This window comes from Phyllostomus hastatus, unplaced genomic scaffold (assembly GCF_019186645.2).
Source record: "Phyllostomus hastatus isolate PE091 unplaced genomic scaffold, TTU_PhHast_1.1 phas_scaffold_129, whole genome shotgun sequence".
NCBI classification, from domain to species: domain Eukaryota; kingdom Metazoa; phylum Chordata; class Mammalia; order Chiroptera; family Phyllostomidae; genus Phyllostomus; species Phyllostomus hastatus.
The window spans coordinates 5,839,823-5,860,290 of NW_025334009.1; the positions used below are offsets into that span (position 1 = coordinate 5,839,823).

Genomic DNA, 20,468 nt, shown 5'->3' on the forward strand with positions numbered 1-20,468 from the left:
GCATGGGGCAGACACTGGCCACAGAACAGTTCAGTTTATTCAACAGCGAAGAGCTGAAAACACGTCAGGTCCCACAAAGGAGCAGAACTCGACCCAAGGCCTGTGAACTGGCTCCACCCCACAGGGGTGTGGGCTGGACCGGCTGTGGGGGGCGGGGACAGGCCCACCTCGAGGCCCTGCTGCACACAGGCGGGCCAGCGAGACAACGTAGTGTGAGGGTGCAGCGGGCTGAGCCCGCTCAGGTCTTGTTGAGTGTCCAGAGTGGGTCCAGGAGGCTGAGGGGGTCGTCCGTGGGCCGGGCAGCCCGCAGCCCCTGCCCATTGTGGGCCTGCAGGAAGTTCTGCTTGCTCATCCGCTGCTTTCCCCGCAAGGAGCTGTCCAGGGAGAAGGCCTCAGGGGTCAGGGAGGCCAGCAGCTCCAGGGAGGAGGAGGGGGGCCCCACGCTGGGGGCCTCGGGAACTGGCTGCTCCTCTTCGGGCTGGGGGGCCTCAGGCAAGGGTGAAGAGAGCGGGGGTGGGGAGGAGGAGGGGGGCTGGGTGGACTCCGGGAGGCTGGCTGGCAGCGGGCCCAGGCCTGGGGGCTCTATAGGGCCCAGCAGGCAGGCGGCCGGGGAGTCCAGGCCCGCAGCGGGCCGGATGCTGAGCTTGGCAATGGTGGCCTGGATGGAGCTGATGGGCACGTCCCCACCAAGGACCAGGTCCTGGGAGTCCTGAGGAAGGTGGTTCTGGAAAGATCAAAGTGGGTGAACACGGGGTCGCACAGGCTGGGGCTGCCCAGCCACCGTTCCCTCCTCACCTTCTGGCTGATGCTGGTGCCTGAGGGCCTGCACGGCGGGGGCACGCCGTGGCGCTGCAGGACCTGCTCCACGTGCCTCACCACCGCCTCGTGGCAGAACCGGAGGTGCAGCTGCAGGGGCACACGTGGCCTGGTGAGCTGGGGGGGCCCGTCGCCCGAGGGCAGGTGCCCGTCCCCGCACCCAGGACCCTCACCTTCTCCTGCAGCATGTGCTTCCTCTGCTGCCGCATTCGCCGCACCAGCTGGGGCAGCTCAGGGAGCCTGTTGCCCGCCTCCACCTCCTGCACGGCCGCATAGAGCAGCGCGAAGGCTCCCGTGCGGCCCACGCCAGAGCTGCGGCAGGAAGGGGCGTTGAGGCCAACAGCCTCTGGCAGCCGCCCCTTCCCCGCAGCCTAATAACCTACCCACCTACCTGCAGTGCACAACGATGGGGGTGTGCAGGGGCCGCTGGTGCAGGTAATGTGCATGGACCTCCTGGATGAAACGCAGCAGGTTGCTGGGGCTGTCGGGCAGGCCTCTGCGGGGGTGGGGTCTGAGAGTCAGGCCCGACCTGAGGGCCTCACCACTCCACACCCCCCCCCCCGCCCCCAGGACTCCCAGCCCCTGGGGCCACCGACGCACAGCTCAGGCCAGGTGGGGAAGTGCAGGTGCACGAGCGAGCGCTTCAGGCTCTGGTCACGGAACTGCAGGCTCAGCACCCGCTCCACGTGGGTCTCGGTGGTGCGGACGCTGCTCAGAGCCAGGCTCAGGGCGCCATGCACCATGGGCTGGCCTCTCTCGGTGGGGAAGTAGCGGGCCACCTTTTGCTGAGGGGCGGAAGAGGACAGTTAGGGCTCCTTTCCCAGGACCCCTCCTGGGCACCCATCCCACCTCCGCCTCACCTTCTCCATCTCGGCCTCAGACACCAGCATGACAATGACCGACACTTTCTGCTCGTGCACCATGAGCCAGAAGTCGGCGGCTGTGCCGGGCAGAGGGGCCTGGGTAGCCACCAAGGGCGGGCAGTACGGCGAGAGCCCCTCCACGCGGCTGGCGTTGATGTAGTCGTCCTTGCCCGAGCGCAGCACCACGCGGTTGCTGTCATAGGGCATGATGTCCTGGTGCCGGTTCTTCAGTGAGTAGCAGCGGGCGATGGCGATAGAGCGGCCGCGGGCGTCCTGCTCCTGCGCATCCTGCAGCTCCCGCCAGACCGCATCCAGGGCCCCCGTGTCGCCCAGCTGGCCCCGGAAGGCCTCCAGCTCCTGCTGCAGCTGCTGCAGCCTCTCAGGGCGCTCGTAAGGGTCCCGCTCGATCAGCCGCAGGGCCTGTGGCCGCCAGCCCTCGGCTGCGTCCACCTTGGTGGGCTGCAGCAGGGGCTGCCCGCCCCCAGGAGGCTGGGTGCCGCCATGCTGGCTCTCCGGGCTGGAGGAGAGCAGGTCTGCAGCTGCAGCACCCCGGCGCACGCTTGCGGGTGGCTCTGCTGCAGGGGCCCGGGGAGGTACTGGGCCGGGTGCTGGTGATGGGGCAGGTGAAGGCACCAGGTGAGGACTAGGGGTGGACTGGCTGGCAGGTGAGGGGCCTTGAATGGAGAGGGGGGCTGCTTGGGGGCCCAGGGGCCTGGGGGAAGGGGCAGGCCCATACGCCAGAGTGGGATGAGGAGGCTGAGGGGGCCCAGGGCTGGAGAAAGGCAGAGCCCCCGAGTGGGGGGGCAGGGGGTCCTGAGAGGGAGCGGGATAGAGCTGGCTGTGCAGGGGTGGGGGAGGCTGCCCCAGGACACCAGGCTGAGGAGCGAAGGGGTAGGGTGGCTGGGAGGCCACAAGTCCCGGAGCCTGGGGCGGGAAGAGGTGGGGATGCTGCAGTGGAAGGGGCTGCTGGGGCGGCTGGGGCCCGAATGCCACTCGTGCGGGGTGAAGAGGGGGCTGGGGCCCAACCCTCGGGGCTGGGAAACCTGTGGGGATCCCAGGAGGAAAGTGCTGGGCTGGGGGCGCTGTGAGGGGCTGCTTGGGCCTCGGAGGATAGGGGTAGAGTATGAGCTGGGACTGGGCTGGCGGTACCGGGAAGCAGGGCTGGGGAGGGACGGGGGTGGGGTTCGGCCGGGGTGCGGTGTGGCTGGAGATGGGAGCCTGGACACTGTCTACTGTGGTGGTGGCTGGCCGAACTCCCATAGCCAACTCTGGGCCCGAGAACTGGGGAGGCGGGGCAGAGGGCAGCCCTGCGACTGGGGGGTGAGGCCCCACTGCCCCGTAGGGACTACTCACCACGCTGTGCTGGGGGGAGGAGCGGGGCACGAGGCCCAGCTCCGGTGTGTAGGCTGGGGCCGGGTAAACAGGTCCCGGTGCCATGGCCAATGCGGGGGGCCCCGGGGCCTGGGGGGCCCGGGGCTGCAGTACCTGTGTGGGGCCCGAGTAGCTGCCCAGGGGTAAGGGGCCTGAGAGGTAGTGGGCTCCGGGGGCCACGGAGCCGGGGAAACGGCTGGGGGCGAAGCGGAGCGCAGCACCAGCTCCCAGGAAGGCATCGGGGGGCAGGCTGCGCAGCTCCTCGGGGGGGTCTCCTGTCTCCCCAGCCTCGCCCTCCTCCCTGCGGGGCAGGAGTGGCTTGGGGGCCGTGGGCCGTGGGGGCGGCTTCTTCTTCAGCTCCCTGTGGGACGACGAGGTAAGCAGGGGAGCCAGCCCCCCGCCAGCCCAGGCTGGATCTGGGCGGCAGCTGTGCCATGGTCCCGGGGCCGCACCCACCTGTCCAGGAGCTGCTGGCGGGCGGCCTCGCGGCCCCGGCAGACAGACTGCGCCCGCTCCAGGAGGGCCGCCACCTTGCTCTCCAGGTCTGCGTAGAAGTCCTTGCCCTCCTGGGACTTCTTCATCAGGTCCTCGTAGGCTTCGTAGGAGGCCACCAGGGTCTGCAGGGTGGAGTTCCATCTGGGGGCAGAAGAGCCGGCAGCAGGTGAGCAGCTGGAGCTGAGCTCTGGGCAGGACTCGGGCGAGAGCACCGGGCCGGGCACTCACTTCTGGTCCAGCTCGTTGAGCACCCGCCGCACGGCCGCGTACTGCACGTTGGCCTCTGTCAGCGCCCGGAGCACGTTGTCCTGGGCAGCCAGGTTCTGCTCCAGGTACACCCGCAGCTGGTCGTACTTCTTCAGCTGCTCCTCGAACAGCTTCTGAGGGAGTATTGGGTGGTGCAGGACACTCAAGGCTTTGCCACCTAAGGGTGGAGCCCCAAGGGCGGGCCCCCCCACCCTGCTCCCCACTCTCGCCCACCTTCATCTCCGAGTGGTCCGTGGTAACCAGCGAGGCGGTGATGTCGTCCTTCTGGATGAGCTCCCGCAGCTGCTGCTCCAGGGACACGCGCTGGTCCCGCATCTCCTGCACCTTGGCCAGGATGCGCTTCAGGTTCTGCAGCACGGCCTTGTCCTCTGGGGGCAGCAGTGGTCAGTGAGGACAGAGAAGCCCCTGGATGTCTCAGCCCACGGGCACAGGACAGGCGGCACTCACCTGGGGAGAGTGCCGGCACAGGCAGGGCAGCCCGGACCTGGTCCAGCGGCCCGCTCAGCAGGCGGAGGTTGCCGACGTGCAGGTTCATGGCGCGGTGCAGCTCACTGTTGGTGAAGGAGGCCTTCTCGTGCACCTCCATGTACTTGGACCACTCTCGCCGCACCTCCACCAGCTCGGCCTTGGAGACTGCCGTGCCGGCCCCTGCCTGGCCCACTGCCTCCTGCAACTTCTGGTCGAGCAGCTCGTCCTCCTCCAGCAGGTCCCCAATGTCCTTCAGAGAGGCCTCCACGTCGGTGAACACGCCGGACAGCACTGAGGGTGTGTGGGGAAGCGGGGAACAGCTTCTGAGGCAGGCAGACCGGGCACCCACTGTGGCCTGTCCCCTCAGTCAGGGGTTGTGACAGTCCGACAGTCCCTGAGCACCAGATGCAGTGCTCAGCAAGGGGGAGGGTGCCTGTGCCAGGGGCGTGGAGAGGTGACCTCCATCCTGGGTGAACAGGGGACACGGAGAATGCCACCGCAGATGACGTACGTCATCACGTCGTTCCCACCCTCCGCTGCCTCCCCCACCCCGCACCTTGCATGGACTGGACGAGGTTCCGGACCGTGTCGGGCCGCACGCTGAGAGCCGCGCACTTCTCCATGAGCTGGGGCGGGATGTGGCTGTACGTGTCAAGGTTGTCCACTGTCTCAGGGTCCAGCTGCATGGAGTCCATGAACTGGCTGCGGGGGCACCGGGACCACGTGGGTGCTGGGGGCCGACCCGAGCCCGTGCACAGGAAAGGCGCGCATGAGGGGGAGCCCCGCACAAGTGAAGGTGGCCCCGAGGCCCGAGCAGACTGCAGATCAGCACTGACTCCTGCCCGGGGCACCGCTGAGAACACTGGAGCAGAAGGGCTCACCCGCCCAGGGCTGTGACTCTCCCTTGCCTCACACAGCCAGCACAACAGGCCTTGGGTGGGGAGGGCAGAGCTGGGAAACGCTTCGCCGCTCCTTTCCCAGTTGCGGGCCGCACTAGCGGCCCACCGAGGTCTGGTTTGTAAGCCCCAGGCCCCCACCCCCAGCCCCACACTCACTCCAAGACCTCATTCTTGTCCTCGATCTTGGCCATCATCTCTCGAAGCAGCTTGGCTTTCTCCTCACTGCGGGGGAAGGGACAGAGCGGTTGCCGGACGCCTGCGTCTTGAGACATCCCAACCCCACCAGTGCGGAGGGCAGGGCCAGCCCCCCCACCCACCTGTACAGCGACGAGGCTTCGTGGGCGGCCATAGGTACCAGTTTGGCAAAGATGTCGGGCCCCGTGACAGCTGGGTCTGTAGGGTTCACTGGCAGGGGCTTCACCAAGGGGGCACCTGGGAGGGAGCGGAAAGTCGTGGAGACCAGGCCCACGCACACCTCGAGTCTGCCTCTGCCGCCCACCACCGCAGCCCCGCCCTGCTCCTTGGCCTCCCCACAGCTGCGGACCTTTCACGGGCTGGAGGGTGTCCAGCGCTGGGACAGCCTCGTGGTAGATGAAGTCATTGTCCTTCTTGGCAGAATTGTACCTGGGGGTCAAGGGCAATGAGCCGAGGGTCTTGGACACTCAGCAGGGACGTGGGGGCTAGCCTCCCGTGTGGGCCACTGAGCCCTGGCACTGGTGCTTCTCCCACGGATGCAGGCGGAGGGCCAAGACCCTTCCCGCTGGCAGGAGCCAGGCCACCCCAGCCCCACGGACTCACTTTCCTCCGATGACGTCCATAGTGAAGCGAAGCGCATCTTGCACAGTGTCAGGCTGGCCCTGCAGGGTAGGGATGTGGGGCCTCAGCGCCCCGAGGCCAGTGCCAGGACCCCCCTCAGCCCGCCAGGCTCGCTCCCCGTCCTCTCCGGGCTCCAAGGGGCAGCCAGGCCCTTCCTCAATCCTACCTTGGCCAGCTTGATGGCTTCATTGAGCTTGTCCAGGGCGCTCTGGAAGTACGCGACCTGCAGGAACGGCAGGCAGGCCCGGTCAGCCCTCCCCTGCGTGGACTCTCCTCCCCCTGCCACCCCGCTGAGCCCTGCCTGGCCATCGGATGACTCAGGGAAGGAGAGAAGCTGAGGCGGCAGCCGGGCGCCAGCCAAGCCGAGACCACAGTGGTCAGCATCACACTGCGCCGCACCCACAGCTTAGCACCCAGCCAGCCAGGCCTCTGCAGGAGTCGGCGGTGCCTCCTCGTCCCCGGGAGAGACGGGACACACCAGGCATCCCACTAACAAGGCTGGGAACAGTCCGGGGTGCTCTCCTCGCCACCACTCACTCACCTGCTCCCCGAACTTCTGCTGCTCCTCGGCCTGCTTCCCCATGTGCAGCTGGGAAAGAGAGGAGGCGTCACTACCGATTCCCGGAGCTGTGGCGGCCCGGCCCGGCCCAGCCCAGCGCCGGGGCCCCAGTGCCCTCACATGAGCCACGGCCGCAAAGTAGTAGATCTTCATTTGCACCAGCTTCTTCCAGTCCTTCTGGATGCGGCCCAGCAGCGAGGCGGTGTCGGGGTTCTCCAAGGCCCGGCAGGCCTCCTTGTAGTAATCCACCACCTGGGAGCCGGGGGGGAGTGGCATCAGGGGGCGTCAGCAGGAAACCGAAGGCCCGCCCCCACCGCCGCCGGGTCCCTACCTGTGCGCTGATGCGGGCCACCAGAAAGCTCTTCCTGTTGTCCAGCATGGACTTCTCCAGAAGGCACTCCTGGGCCTGGCCCTGCGACCACAAGTGCAGGGGTACGCCCACAGCACCTCAGGCCACGCCCTTCCCCGCGGGCAGACCCCAGGGCTCCCCTCTTCTTGTCCTCTCTCCGACAGCCTCCCCCACCCGAAGAGGCCCAGCCCCGCTCCTGGCCTGCGCCAGGAGCTCTCAGAGCAGAGCCGAGGCCCTGCTTGTCTTGCACTGCACCCGCATGGGGCCTGGCCGTGGGTCCACCCCAACTCCCCACTCCCCGAATCCCACCCAGTTCCAACAAGAGTGCCGCCTCACCAGCATGAGGTTGACATTGAGAGTGAGGACCTGGCGGCTCATGTCGACGCTGTAGGCCTGCGGGAAGTGCTCGCGCAGGTAGGCAAAGGCACCTGCCGCGCACTGGAAGTGAGTGCAGGAGACCTTCATGCCCTGGGAGGGGGAGAGGGAGGATGGCCAAGGGGCAGGGCTCAGCGGACTCTGCAGTCTGAGAACACTCCGCAGCCTGCCCTGGCTACCGCCCACGGCCCACTACACTGCCCCTCCCCTTCTCACCTCTTCGGACACCCGCTTGTCCATGGCGCCCAGCATGGAGTGCAGTGCACCTGGGGAGGCAGAGGACACAGCACTGTCACCCATGTTCAGGAAAACGGGGTCTGAGGACCCAGCAACGCTGGGCAAATGGGGAAACTCAGAAGCCCAGCCAAGCCCCCCGCCCCTGTCTCCTGCTGTGCACCAAGCGGGGGTGCAAGTGGACAAAGGAAGGGCTCCTGTCCACAGACCCCAGGCCAGCGGTCCAGTCTGGAAGCTTCCCCACACAGGACCCTAGGGCTGGATCCCCAAGCTTGCCCCTGAGCCAAGATGGGCCGAGCCACCCAGGCCAACAGCGGGGTCGCCGGAGGCCGACCTCGTTTCCTGCTGCCTGCAGTGGCCAGAGTTGGAAGCCAGGTCAGGAGCGGTCCAGCTGAAACAGAGAGGCCCTGTGGGCCACCTCTCCCCCTGAGACACACCGTGTGGCAGCCAGAACCAGAAGAGCCTCTCCCAGCAGGGTGGCTCCCCGTGGCCCAAAAAAGAGGCATTGGCAGAGATGTGGGCAAGGCAGTGGGGACTCCGGCCGTCCACTGCCCTGTGGCCGGGCGCTCAGCTGAGGCCCAGGGCTGCAGGGCTGGGAGGCAGGGCCCCGGGGAGGGGTTCAGGCTGCTCACCAAGGTTGTAGAGAATGCAGGCCTGCTCATACTTGATGTCCTCGTGGGCCACAGACTTGCCAGAGAAGATCTCAGTCCTGCAGACACGCCACACCAGTCATCTCGAGGGGAGGAGCTGGCCAGAGCCCCGAGGCCGGGTGCGGGGACCGGCCACCCCTGTGCAGGGTTGGAGGGAGGCAGGCCCTGGGAGACCACACCGAGCTGCTCCCCACCCCAGACGGCCAGGGGAGGGAAAGGGAGGTGGGGGGGCATCCCCTAGCCCCCGGACACCCCGGGGTTGTCCCAGGCACCCTCCAGGCTCCCCCGCCGGCTCTCACCAGGTGACAGGGACAGCGGCCTCCTGGCCCGAGCCCATGGGGACCCGACTCTGCAGGTAGTGGAGCTGGCCGAGGTACTTGCGGAGGACACTGCAGCCCTCGAAGTCCCGTGGGACCCGCACTGCGTTCTGGGGGGCAGATGAGGACGCTGTCGTCACTCGGGGAGGAGGACAGGTAGGCCTGTCGGCCCCAAGTACCCGGGAAACACGCTTCGGAGCGGGAGCCGCTGCACGCCCCGGGAGCCCAGAGAGAGCCCACCGCTGCCCCTGGGGTCGGTCGTTCAGCCCATCGCCCCAGGGGCTGGGGCGGGGGACGGACTCGGCTCCCCCTTTCTGGAGGCAGTTCACAACACGCATTCGGATTTTTAACACACTCCATTCTGACCCAGGGCTCAGCGTCTAAAAATATGCAGTAAGAGACTCATCACGGCATTATTAACAGGGCCAGATACCAATGCCAACAAAATGTCCGTTAAAAAGGGCTGTCTGAACAAAACTGGAGCAGACTCGCAGACACAGAGAACAGACCACGGTGTCCAGGGGTGGGCGCGGGCGAGAGGGTGAACAGGCCAGTGCAGACCGGCGGCCACGGCGCAGTCTGGGGGGCTGGGAAGAGCGGCACCGGGGACACAGCAACGCCGTGGGAACTGGGTGTGGTGGCGCCGGGCAACGGGGTGTCGGCGGGCACGTTCTGTGGGATACACGGTCACCTGACCACCGTGCTGTACCCTGAAACTAACACGAAATACTGAGTGTCACTGGAACACAAGGACAGAGCCTCGGGGACCTGCGGGACGCATTCAGCAGACCAACATGCGCACGGCTGAAGTCTCAAAAGGAGGAGAGAGAGAATATTCGAAGAAATGATAGCCGAAAACTCCCCAAATTTGATGAAAGACATGAATATAAACATTGAAGCAGCACAATGGAGTCCAGGAAGCTCAGAGAGTCCTGAAGAAGCCGGACCCGAGGAAGCACACACCCAGGCACGTCATCATCACGTTACCCAAGACGGAGGAGAAGGAGAGGATCTTAGAAGCAGCAAGAGAAAAGGAGGGAGTTGCCTACAAAGGAGTTCCCGTAAGACTGTCAGCTGATTTCTCAAAAGAACCCTTGTGGGCAAGAAGGGGCTGGAAAGAAGTATTCCAAGTCATGAAAGGCCAGGACCTACATCCCAGATTGCTCTATCCAGCAAAGCTGTCCTTTAGAATGGGAGGGCAGATAAAGTGCTTCCCAGATAAGGTCAAGTTAAAGGAGTTCATTATCACCCAGCCCTTACTATACGAAATGTTAAAAGGACTTAAGAAAAGGAAGATCAAAACTATGAACATTAAAATGGCAACGAATTCACAACTATCAACAACTTCATCTAAAAAACAAACTAAGCAAACGAGCAGACCAGGAACAGAATCACGGACATGGAGTTATCGGCTGGGTGAGGGAAGGGAGAGCGTGAGGAGGAGGTCCAGGGATTACGAAGTACAAATCCACAGGTGTGAAGTAGACAGGGGGATGCAAAGAACAGTGTAGGAAATGGAGAAGCCAGAGAGCTTACATGCATGACTCACGGACATGAACCAAGGAGGGGACTCCTGGAGGGAATGGGGGTACTGGGTGGAGGGGGGCGAAGGGGGAAACACGGGGACAACTGCAATAGCATAATCAATAAAACATATTTAAAAAATAGATCAGCGTGTTTGCTTCGACATCATAAAGGCCGTATATGAAAAGCCCTATGCTAACATCACACCAAATAGTAAAAACCGAAAGCTTTCCAAGGCCAAGAACAAGGTAAGGATGCCCGATTTCACCACCCGGGTTAACGCAGGGCTGGAGGGCCCACCGGAGCCATCAGGCACGAGAAAGGAAGAAAGGGGCCCTGACTGGTGTGGCTCAGCGGGCTGGGTGCCATCCCATGCAATGAAGGGTTACAGGTGCAGTTCCCAGTCAGGACTCACGCCAGGGCTGCGCGTCCAGTTCCAGGCTGGGGCGCACGCAGGAGGCAACCCATCCACGTTTCTCTCTCACACCCATGTTTTCCTCTCTGCCCCCCTCGCCCTTTCTAACACCAATAAACATGCCCTTGGGTGAGAATGTCAATAAATGCATGGATCAATAAATACATTTGCAGTACAACAAAAAATAAATTACTAAAAATGAACTTAACCAAAGACAAAAGGTTTATACCCTGAAATTATAAAATGTTTCTGAAATTAGACAGTAAATGTCTTTTTATTTTCACTAAAGACATTATATAAATTTTAAAATAACCTGTATTCATGCAGTAGAAGACTTATTATTGTTAAGGCAGCCAAAGTCCCCTAAGTGATCTACATTTTTAGGTTTTACTTTTTAGGAATTCAATCCATATCAAAATCTTAACAGTATTTTTCTGCAGAAATACAAAAATCCATTTTAAAATTCATATGAAACATCAAATAACCAATCTTGAAAAAGAAGGATAAAGTAACCAAACCAATCTTGAAAAAGAAGGATAAAGTTGGAGATTTCACAGTTCCTGATTTCAAAACTTGTTACAAAGCTGCAATAATCAAAATGGTGTGGCACTGGCATGAAGACAGACATACGGACCAACAGAACACAAGACAGAGCCCAGGAATGAGCCCTACACACCCGGTGTCAGGGCAGGACCTTGCCCCCCCACCGAGTGCACACACCGAAGCCCCAGCCCCCGGCGTCTCAGCGCCTGTTTGTAATTGGAGCTACAACCTCCTGTGGCTGGCTGTGTACGGTATACATATTAAGTGTAAATAAAAACTTTAAATATATATATAAAAATTGTGAAAATGATTTTTAGGATTGTCTTTCCTTTTATTTATTTTTTTTGCTTTTTGGTATTTCCCAGTTTTCTATCATTATTTTGTTTTTACAGAGGAAACACACTGAGTTACAGTAAGAACACGGCTGCAGGTGGTTTCTCTAACTCCCCATCAGTCCCAGTCACTCCCACCTGTCTGAGCACCTCCAGCTTCTTCAGCTCCTCGTTGTAGGCCTCCGGGTTCTCGCCGTAGTTCTTCAGGACGAACTGGAGAGAGAGGAGAGAGACCGTGCACCGGGGGTGGAGGAGACCCCCTCTCCCGCCCTCCAAGTCAGCACAATCAGCAGTGAGGGCGCGGGACCGAGTCCAGGCCCCGCCCACGAGCTCACCTGTTGGACCACCAGATGCTCGGTAACTGGGGAGCACCAAGGTGCTGACCACAGAGCTGCCTCCTCTGAGCCAAGGGGAACGTAAGCCTGGCCGCCTGGACCTGAACCCCGGGCTGGTCCCCACCAGCCCACAGCCCTCTCCGGGAGGCCAGGGCTCTGCCGGCCCAGGAGACCGGGGAACTTGGGGAGCTGCAATGGGGTCCTCCGGAGCCCTCTCAAACAGGCCACAGGTTCAAGCTTCCCCCAAGGACCGCCCCTGCTGTGTTCTGGGGTCAAAATCACAGTGCGGACCCCAGAGCAAGTGCAGGCGAAAGCACTGACGCGAGTGTGACCGCACGTCCTCCTCATCAGCCCGCCCTCCCAGGTGGGAAAGGACGGCACAGACAGAAGCCATCTGCAGTGTCCTCTTCTGTGAGGGTCTTTCCCGCGGGGGAGTCACAGGGGTGACCCAGACAGCAGGGGCGGGGGGTGCCCACACCAGCAAGGGAACTGGCACACCTGCCCATCACCGGCCTCACCGGCCCGGACAGTAAGCACGCTCACCAGCCCAGAGGCACGGTCAGCACCAGCGGGCCCCTTGCTCGCCAAAACCCCAGATGGAGGCGGCTGGGACTGCCCCTGCTGCAGGAGCGGCTGCCTGGGGCCTGGGCAGGCGATCTGAGGGCCAGGTCACTCACTCCACACAGACCGAGGACACCAATGGCCGACTCCCAAGGTTCTTGAAGGCCCTGGCCAAGGTCTGTGAGCAGAGGGGGCACCTGCGAAGGCTGAGAGGGCGTGGCCCGCTCGGTCCAGCAGCACACTCACACCCCCCCCCCGTGGCCCACCCACCTCTCGGGGTCCCTTCCCAGGACCTATGTCTAGGGAACCGGCCACCAGGGAACGTGGAAGGCCACCAGCTCCCCCCTGCCCTGGCCGGGAAAGTGAGAGGAGGGGCAGGGAGAAGGGAGGCTCCTGCGGAGCTCAGCACAGAACCACCCAGCACGTGCTCAGACCTCTGGCCCCGACCCCTCCTCTGTCCGTTTTACCTCCCGAAAGTCCTCCTGAGTGCCCATGAGCTTTCTTCCCTGTCCTCCCGCCACCTCTGGCCTGTGCGACCCGCCCCCTCCCGGTGCCCAGGACTGTCTCACACAGCTCCAGCCACCACTCCTAGCCTTACATCCTTCCGACACACACAGCCCTGGGGACAAAGTAAACCAGAACGTGCTTTTCTCAGGACAGCGAGATTCCGGGAAATGCGTGATCTAAGGAGAAAAACTGTCACCTGAAAAGACGGCACAACAGTGGCTCCCCAAAGCCCCGGGGCCGGATCTAATCTCCTCGGCCCAGAGCTCTGGGCCCCTCACTGTCTGCTCCCGTGGCCTTCCCAGACGGTCCTCCGGTCCTCCGGCACCTCCTGGCAGCGCCCAGCCAGAGCAACTCGGAATCGGAATCGCTGCCGCCAGGTCTCGGTGCTGGTCCTGTGCTGCTCCCACCTCCTCTGCTAAGACCCAAGGAACGCCGCCACCTCCACCGCTGCCGGCTGCTGCCCCCACACGCCTCACCCGCCTCCACCCCACTGTGTGCCTCCGGCCCAACTTCAGAGCGTCGGGAATGGCAGGGGCCTTACTAGGTGTGCTGGATTCTCAGCAAACGGCTGCCTTTACAGAAAGTGCAGGGGGTAGACAAATTGAAAAACACTGAAAGGAAACACCGAGAAAAACTCAGAAGGCGAGGCATTTTACCCAGCAATTAACCCATTTGCTTTGAAAACAACCAATGTCGTTAAGGAAGGGGGAGGGCAGGAGACTGTTCTATTGTGGAGTAGAAGAAACAACGAAATACAAATGGGGCTCCCGACTGGATTTGAGTTTGGAAAAGAGTAAGTCATAAAAGATGTTTTAGGGACTACAGGTGGAATTCAAAAACAAATCACAGTAGGAATATCTTGTGGATTTTCTCAGGTGTGGTGATACTATTGTGGTTATGCAGGAGAATGTCCTTATTTTTAGGATGTGCTGAGATGCACGCAGCTTACTTTCCAAGGTTCGTGAGATGTATTACACACACACGTGTGTGAGCATTTGGAGATGCTCCTCGACTTACGATGGGGTCACATCCTGATAAGCCCACTGTAAGCTGAAAATGCATTTAACACGACAGCGCAGAGCACTGGCTGTTACCTTCGTGATCAGAGGGCTGGCTGTGGGGGTGGGTCACCACGGTGCTGCCCAGCAGTGCGAGCTCACAAGATTATCATCATACACCGTATCACTGGCCCAGGAAGACAGCATAATTCCAAATCTGAAGTATGGCTTCTATTGAATGTGTATTGTTTTTGCATCATCGTAAACTCAAAAAAATGTAAGTTGAGCTGTGGCTGATGTGGCACAGTGGTCTGAGCATCCACTTGCAAACTGAAAGGTCACTGGTTCGATTCCCAGGTCAGGGTAGATGCCTGAGTTGTGGGTCAGGTCCCCAGCTGGGAGTGTGTGAGAGGCAACCAATGTTCTTCTCCCTCTTTCTCCCTCCTTTCCCCCCTCTCTAAAAATAAATAAATAAAATCTTTAAAAGAAAGACTGGAGTGATGCCGCCACAAATGACTGTACACACAGGTTACCTCCTAAACTCTGAGAAAGTCCTCTGTGACCGCCGCTCACCGCCCCCCCCCCCCCGACTGAACGGAGGGGAGAGGCTGCCTGCAGGGTCTGGAGTGGAAGGAGGGGCCGCCTCACCGTGGTGGCCCAGAACTCCGCAGAGCCCAGAACACGGTCTGGTTAGGACCCAAAGCTCCCGAGAGAGCCCGGGAAGGCCCGGCAGCACGCAGACCTGGGACCCTGCACCACAGACCGGGTAAGAGCCCTGAAGGCACTGACAGAACCCCGGTGCCCGACACAGCTAACAGAGAACCTCCAAAGCCTAGCCAGGCTTTGGAGCAGTTGGGGATCCTTTTCTGAAGGAACAGTAAGACCTGCAGACAGGCCTGTGTTACCTGAGAGCATGCTCAGGGGTCAGAGCCGCTGGGGGGGAGGGGAGGAGGAAAGAAAGGAGCTGAGAGGAAAAAACAGTAACACAGCACGGGAAGGCCATTTCCAGAGGGAATACCAACACAGAGTATTAAGCCCTCGCTGTGGCCCTGGGTTGCTGTGAGATGTGGCCTTGGTTTTTCCATCTGTAAAATGGGGTTAACATGACCTGATGTGTCGGACTCAGAGCTCCTAGAAGGCCCTGAACTACTTCCTAAATTGAGAAAGAGGACGGTGGGCTAAAAACACTGTTTGCAGCATGCCAGGACCTGCACTGGGGACTCACATGCATGACTCTCGATTCTCACGGGCTCAGAAAGTGTGCCGCTAGCTCAGTGTTACAGGGGAGGAGAGTGAGGGCCGGATTAGAGATGCGGCCACTCCCACGGCTGACAGTTAACAGTTGGCAAGTGGAGGAGCTGGGACTTAACCCCAGGTCTGTTTGATTCCAGCATCTTTGCTACGTCCATGACGTTGCTCTCTCTTTCACTGAGCAACAAACAGCACAAAATTTTGTAGGCAGCAGAGATCACCAGAAACACCCATCTTGGGTCCTGCCATCCTTCTACAGATTAGGAAAACGCGAGCCAGAAATGTGCAGCCGTAGCGCTAGAACTATTAATGAAATTTCCTGACTCCCGGCCCAGGGAGGCGCCTCGGTTGTCACTCTCCCTCGTACTAGCACGTTCCCACTCTTGTTGTGTACATTTTTATTTTTCTGGGGGGCAGAGGTGTCTAGCTTTTGCTCTTAATTTGGTCTAACATCTTGGGATTTCACAGTGCTAATTAAAGCGATAATCCAAGAAGAAAAGACAGCACACCCGTCAGTAACTACCTTTGTTCACCACACACATTTTTTCCTCCACCTGCAGCGGCGACTCAATACGGGGTGTTCCTTGGGCGGTTCCACGGACGCACAGAACTGAGTCCCACACGTAGATGGTAAATTCATTCAATGTGTGCTCTGCTACAGAGGAGACGCATTTTATTCGGAGAAAGGCGTATCACTGCCATGGAAATCTACAGCCCCCTGCAGCCAGCAAGCCTAAAACCGAATTATAGGCCAAGACCACCGGGGGTAAGATCAGACCTTCGTCCTCGCCTGGTCTCCCCCAACCAACACTCAAGGCCTCTGACCCACGCCTCTTCGGAGTGGTCCTCCAGCCAGTCTGAACACCACCAGAAAACACCCCTCAGGTTTCATCTCCCAGAGGGGCTGGACCTAGACTAGGTCATTCAACCAAGACTCGTTAAGCACTCCTTACACGCAGGTATTTATCACTTCGCAAGCAAAGGAAAGACTCCAGTGTGCAATGGACGCAGGTCCTTGGAGCGTGAGACTGACATCAGAGGACGGCCAGGACAGGCCAGGCCATCCGGGCCCCCCGGGGCAGTGCTGCTGCACAGCACAAGGGAGCAGGCAGGCTCGGCCAGACCTGCCCGGCGACTCCGAACCTGCAGCAGGAAACAGGAGAAACCACCACAGGTCACTGGCGCCGCTGGGGGGCCAGGGCCCTTGCAGGCCTCCAGGCGTCTCAGCTCCCTTTCTGTGAGTGTGGCAAGTTTTTCAAAGGAGTCAGCTGTCCCGTGGGACAGCTGGAAGGGAAAACAATTCCACAAACCTGAAAACCAGGCTCTACCTACACGTGAGAGAGACGAACAGTGAAGAGAGGCAGAGGAGTGAGCACTCCACGGTGCAGGTGGACTGAGGAATAGGGGCAGGAAGACCACTCTGAGTCTGGGGGGTGCAGCGGCCGCCAGGCAGCGGAAGGGACCCTGAGGAGGTACGGTTCAATCCGGGTGACGGATGGGAGAAGAGGAATTCCAGTAGCGACCAGAACAATGACCAGATGTGAGCCCTCCTGTAAGAGAGGTCTTTGTGGCAGGCTTTGAACAGCAGGCAGGGCCCCTGGAGGAACCTAGTGGGAAAATGGAGAATCAGAGGGCCCAACCCAGCCCTGGCTGGTGTGGCTCAGTGGACTGAGTGATGGCCTGTGAACCATAGGGTTGCTGGTTCGATTCCCAGTCAGGGCACATGCCTGGGTTGTGGGCCAGGTTCCCAGTAAATTGCTTGAGAGGCTACTACACATTGATTTTTTTTTCCCTCTCCCTCTTTCTCCCTCCCTTCCCCTCTCTAAAAATAAATAAATAAAATATTTTTTAAAAAACAGATCAATCTAGCAGTGTGGAGGAGGGAAAAGGCCAGGAGCCAGTTGTTGGCTACCACCGGGCACATCAGTCCTCGTGGATGGGTTACTGTATGGACCAGCACAAGGTAAGCTCCGCGAGGGCAGGAATTTTTGTCCCCACACACAGCCCTGCATTCCCTGGGCGAGCACAGAACAGTCACTCAGTAACGACTTGTTCAGTGAGTGACTCAGGGGTGAATGTTAACACTGCAGTCCCAGGGAGCCTCACCTGAGCTCAAGTGCAGTTAGTCAAGGGCAGCGGGCAGATGTCTGGGATCAGAGGAGGAAAGAACTTCAGTTGTTAACACCTGTGGCCAAACCCCTCGTGGATGAGGAGCACGGGGCTCGTGCTCCATCAGTGTCTGGTGAGTGCAGTCGGCACTCTGGGCTCCAAAGCCCGGGGGGAGGGGGCCCGCAGGGCCAGCGCACTTCCCTGCGGAGACGCTGTGCGGGTCCAGGCGTCCCTGCCCACAGCTCCGCATTCCAAGTTAAAGCCAGCTTGCTTTCCTCCCAGTAATGACTTCAATTGTCCCATAACTGAAGGCACATCCATTAGGAGTGAAAATCAGTACTGACCACTATGAAAGTTTGTTGAATGTCCACCTCTCACACACACAAAAACAAACCCTTCATCTACCTGGAAAACTCCTATTCATCCTTCAAAACTCACCTCCTTGACCAGCCTTCCCTGATGGACCTTATTTCTACCTTCCACTAATGTTACCATCTAACTTAAAAATGTTCTTTACTGGACTATGATTCCATTAAAAAAAAAAGTGTTGTTTCTTATTCACCTGTGCCATCATGGCTCAGCATGGTGCACAAGAGGCTGACCTTAAGAGAACGAATTTTTACCCTTCTGCCCTAAATTAAATTCTGCCCCTCAGCTCCAAGCCACTGGTGAATGTCCCGCAGCCCAGAGCAAGGGGAGGAAGAACAAGGGCTCCAGTGTCAGAGGCGGCACGGGGGCGCTAGGATCGGGGACAGGAGTGAGGATGGGGCGAGTCCCCAGGCTGTGGCGGCTGCAGGAGGGGAGCTCCCGAGTGCCCGGAAGGAGCTGGCCATTCTCCAGCCCGGCCTACCCCCAGACGGCGGGTTCCTGCAAGCCCATGCCACCATCTTATCAAATCAGTGGTGGTACCTTTCCCAATTCCAAACAAGAGGAAACTAAGAAAAAGAGCTGATGTGGAGGAAATTGGTGCTTCAGCAGCTGATACCACCTCAGGCAAATGGCTGACGAGGAGGAGGCCCAGGTTCTCCCAGGGAAGTCGTCGCTCACACGATACCTTGTGGTCTCGGTGTGCGCTACCAGAGAGAGCGTCGGAGGCTAAGTTCAAGCAAAATCATCTCCTGGGAGCTTCTTAGCTAAGACTTTACCCACTGGATTTCCATAAAGTTATAGCCACCATCTGTAAATTCCCTCCCAATGGTCACTTAAGACATATTTTCTGAGTGCCAACTATGTAGAGGGGATCCTACTAGGCTGTGAGGAGGGTGGAGGCATGCTAGCTGGTGTGGCTCAGTGGATTGAGCACAGGTTGTGAACCCAAGGGTTTCCAGTTCGATTCCCAGTCGGGGCACACACCTGGGCTGCGGGCCAGATCCCCAGTGGGAGATGCGTGAGAAGCAACCACATTGATGTTTCTCTCCCTCCCTTCCCCTCTCTAAAGATAAATCATTACAAACGTTTTTGTTTTTGCAAAACCAGCTATTAAAGATTCTGATTCATTAATGTTAAAGACTTTTTTTGTTTGTATTTTTTGGCTATATCCATGTTTCTATTGTTTGAAAAACAATGTATTCTTTGTTTTTATGTTTTTAAAAAAAGGATAAATAAAATCTTAAAAAAAAAAAAAGGCACGGCGATGTCTTTCAGGTCACTTACAACTGAATAGGGGGTTAAAACACAGCCAGACAACTGGCTAGGAAAAGGGTGAAGAGAGTTAGGGGCTCAGAAAAGGGAAAGAACTGCAGTTGTATCAAAGGGCAGCTAAGTGCCCTGGCTGGCGTAGCTCAGTGGATTGAATGCTGGCTGCGACCCAGGCATCGCAGGTTCGATTCCCAGTCAGGGCACATGCCTGGGTTGCAGGCCGTGGCCCCCAGCAACCGCACATTTCTCTCTCTTTCTCTTTCCCTTCCCTCTCTAAAAATAAATAAATAAAAATCTTTAAAAAAAAAAAGGGCAGATAAGTGAACGAAGCCTGGGAAAGATGTAACGAAAGCTTGTAATTTTAGATTAATCTAATCCCCTGGTTTTATAAACGAGGGAAAAGAGGTCCAAAGAGTTTAAATGCTGGACTCAACAGAACTCCAACTGCTGGTGTCTGAACTACCGCAGTGGGGTGTGGAGAGAGGCCCCGGGCCGGCTTCCCGGGAGACTGCTCCCGAAGCCATCTGCTTTCTCCATTTCTCTTCTCAAGCGCCCTGACCAGCTAGGTTGTCTGGGACTTACTGTGGCCGCTGCTTTTCTACCCGCGTGGTGACTAGGAGGATGTCAACCTGCAACAACCTCCTGCTCCTTCCTTATCACTTCTGCTCTGACCCTCGATGCTACCAAGTGGCCCTTCCCAAGGCAGCAGATGCCTCGGAGGGCACCTGATGACCGACCAACACGCTGCCAGCCACACCAGATCTCGCCACGGAGGTCCCTTGCCTCCATCAACGCCAAGCCCGCCTGTCTCCTCCATCCGACTGAAGATCGAACGCAAGGAGTGCTAAGGTCGCTTCGGGACCTACAGCACTGTCCGTCTCCTCTGGGCAGTTGTGAAAAGCAACCACCCTCCCCAAAACGACATGGAACAGTATCTTTGGGTCCAAAGTGCTCCCGAGTAGGGTTCTTCTTCTTGCGCCAAGGGCCGAGAGGTCTGGCATTCTTCTGGGTCACCGGGGCCCCGTCTTAAAACACACATCCTGAGCCAGCCCCGGCGCCCGTCCCGGTCCGGCCCAGTCCAGCCGTGGAATGACGGCGCACCTGGGGCCCCGCACAGCCGTACCACCCAGATGGTCGGGGCCGCCCCCCGCTCCCCGCGGGGCGGGTTCTGGCGTGAAGAAAGGCGGAGCAGAACTAGGTCCAGAGCGTCACACCGAGGAAGTGCGGTGCCACGGTGGGACCCGCGGATGGCCCAGGACAGAAGTTAAAAACCAGCCTCCGACGAGACTGCGGTGCTAGCCGCGAGCGGCCGAGGAGGGAGCGAACGGTCTGCGGACGTGCTGAGGAATGGGGGGGCGGGGGGTGGGCCTGGCTGAGGAAAACCAGGGAAGGCCGCACCCCACAGGGCCTGAGGCTCCGATGGACGCGCAGGGGGCGTCACGCGCTGGCCGACGACGGAGATACGCGGAAGAAGTGGTGGTGGGAGGAGGCGCACTCACCTTCTTCACAGCCGCCTGGAAATGGAAGTCACCGGCCTCTTTCAGGTCCAGCCAGATCATGGGCATACGGGGCACGGCCTCCATGACGGATAGCGCCCGCCCGCCCGCCACCGGGCCGCTCCCCTCAGCTGCTCCAGCGGCTGGCTCAGCCCCGCGCCCTGCCCCGCCCCTCCGCGCCGGAAGGCACTAGTCACGCAGGGATGAAGAATGTCCGCAAGGCCTGCCGGGAGATGCAGTCCCCGCCCCGCCTGCGTAGCCTTTCGCGCATGCGCAGTTC

At 59.8% G+C, this 20,468-nt stretch overlaps 1 protein-coding gene across 1 annotated transcript; it reads right to left on the reverse strand.

Moving 5' to 3' along the window:
• Window positions 1-19: 19 nt before the first annotated feature.
• Window positions 20-20,360, reverse strand: PTPN23 (protein tyrosine phosphatase non-receptor type 23). Its single transcript, XM_045856835.1, has 25 exons — window positions 20,192-20,360; window positions 11,432-11,506; window positions 8,462-8,589; window positions 8,145-8,221; window positions 7,495-7,544; window positions 7,240-7,371; window positions 6,886-6,966; window positions 6,675-6,806; window positions 6,537-6,584; window positions 6,162-6,218; window positions 5,978-6,036; window positions 5,724-5,803; window positions 5,497-5,611; window positions 5,336-5,401; window positions 4,837-4,982; window positions 4,260-4,571; window positions 4,026-4,180; window positions 3,774-3,925; window positions 3,507-3,686; window positions 1,677-3,411; window positions 1,417-1,601; window positions 1,208-1,312; window positions 990-1,128; window positions 796-906; window positions 20-724 (listed from the first exon to the last, which is right to left on the reverse strand). The coding sequence occupies exons 1-25, from the start codon at window positions 20,273-20,275 to the stop codon at window positions 239-241; spliced, it is 4,890 nt and encodes a 1,629-aa protein (XP_045712791.1). The 5' UTR covers window positions 20,276-20,360; the 3' UTR covers window positions 20-238.
• Between the last annotated feature and the right edge of the window lie 108 nt (window positions 20,361-20,468).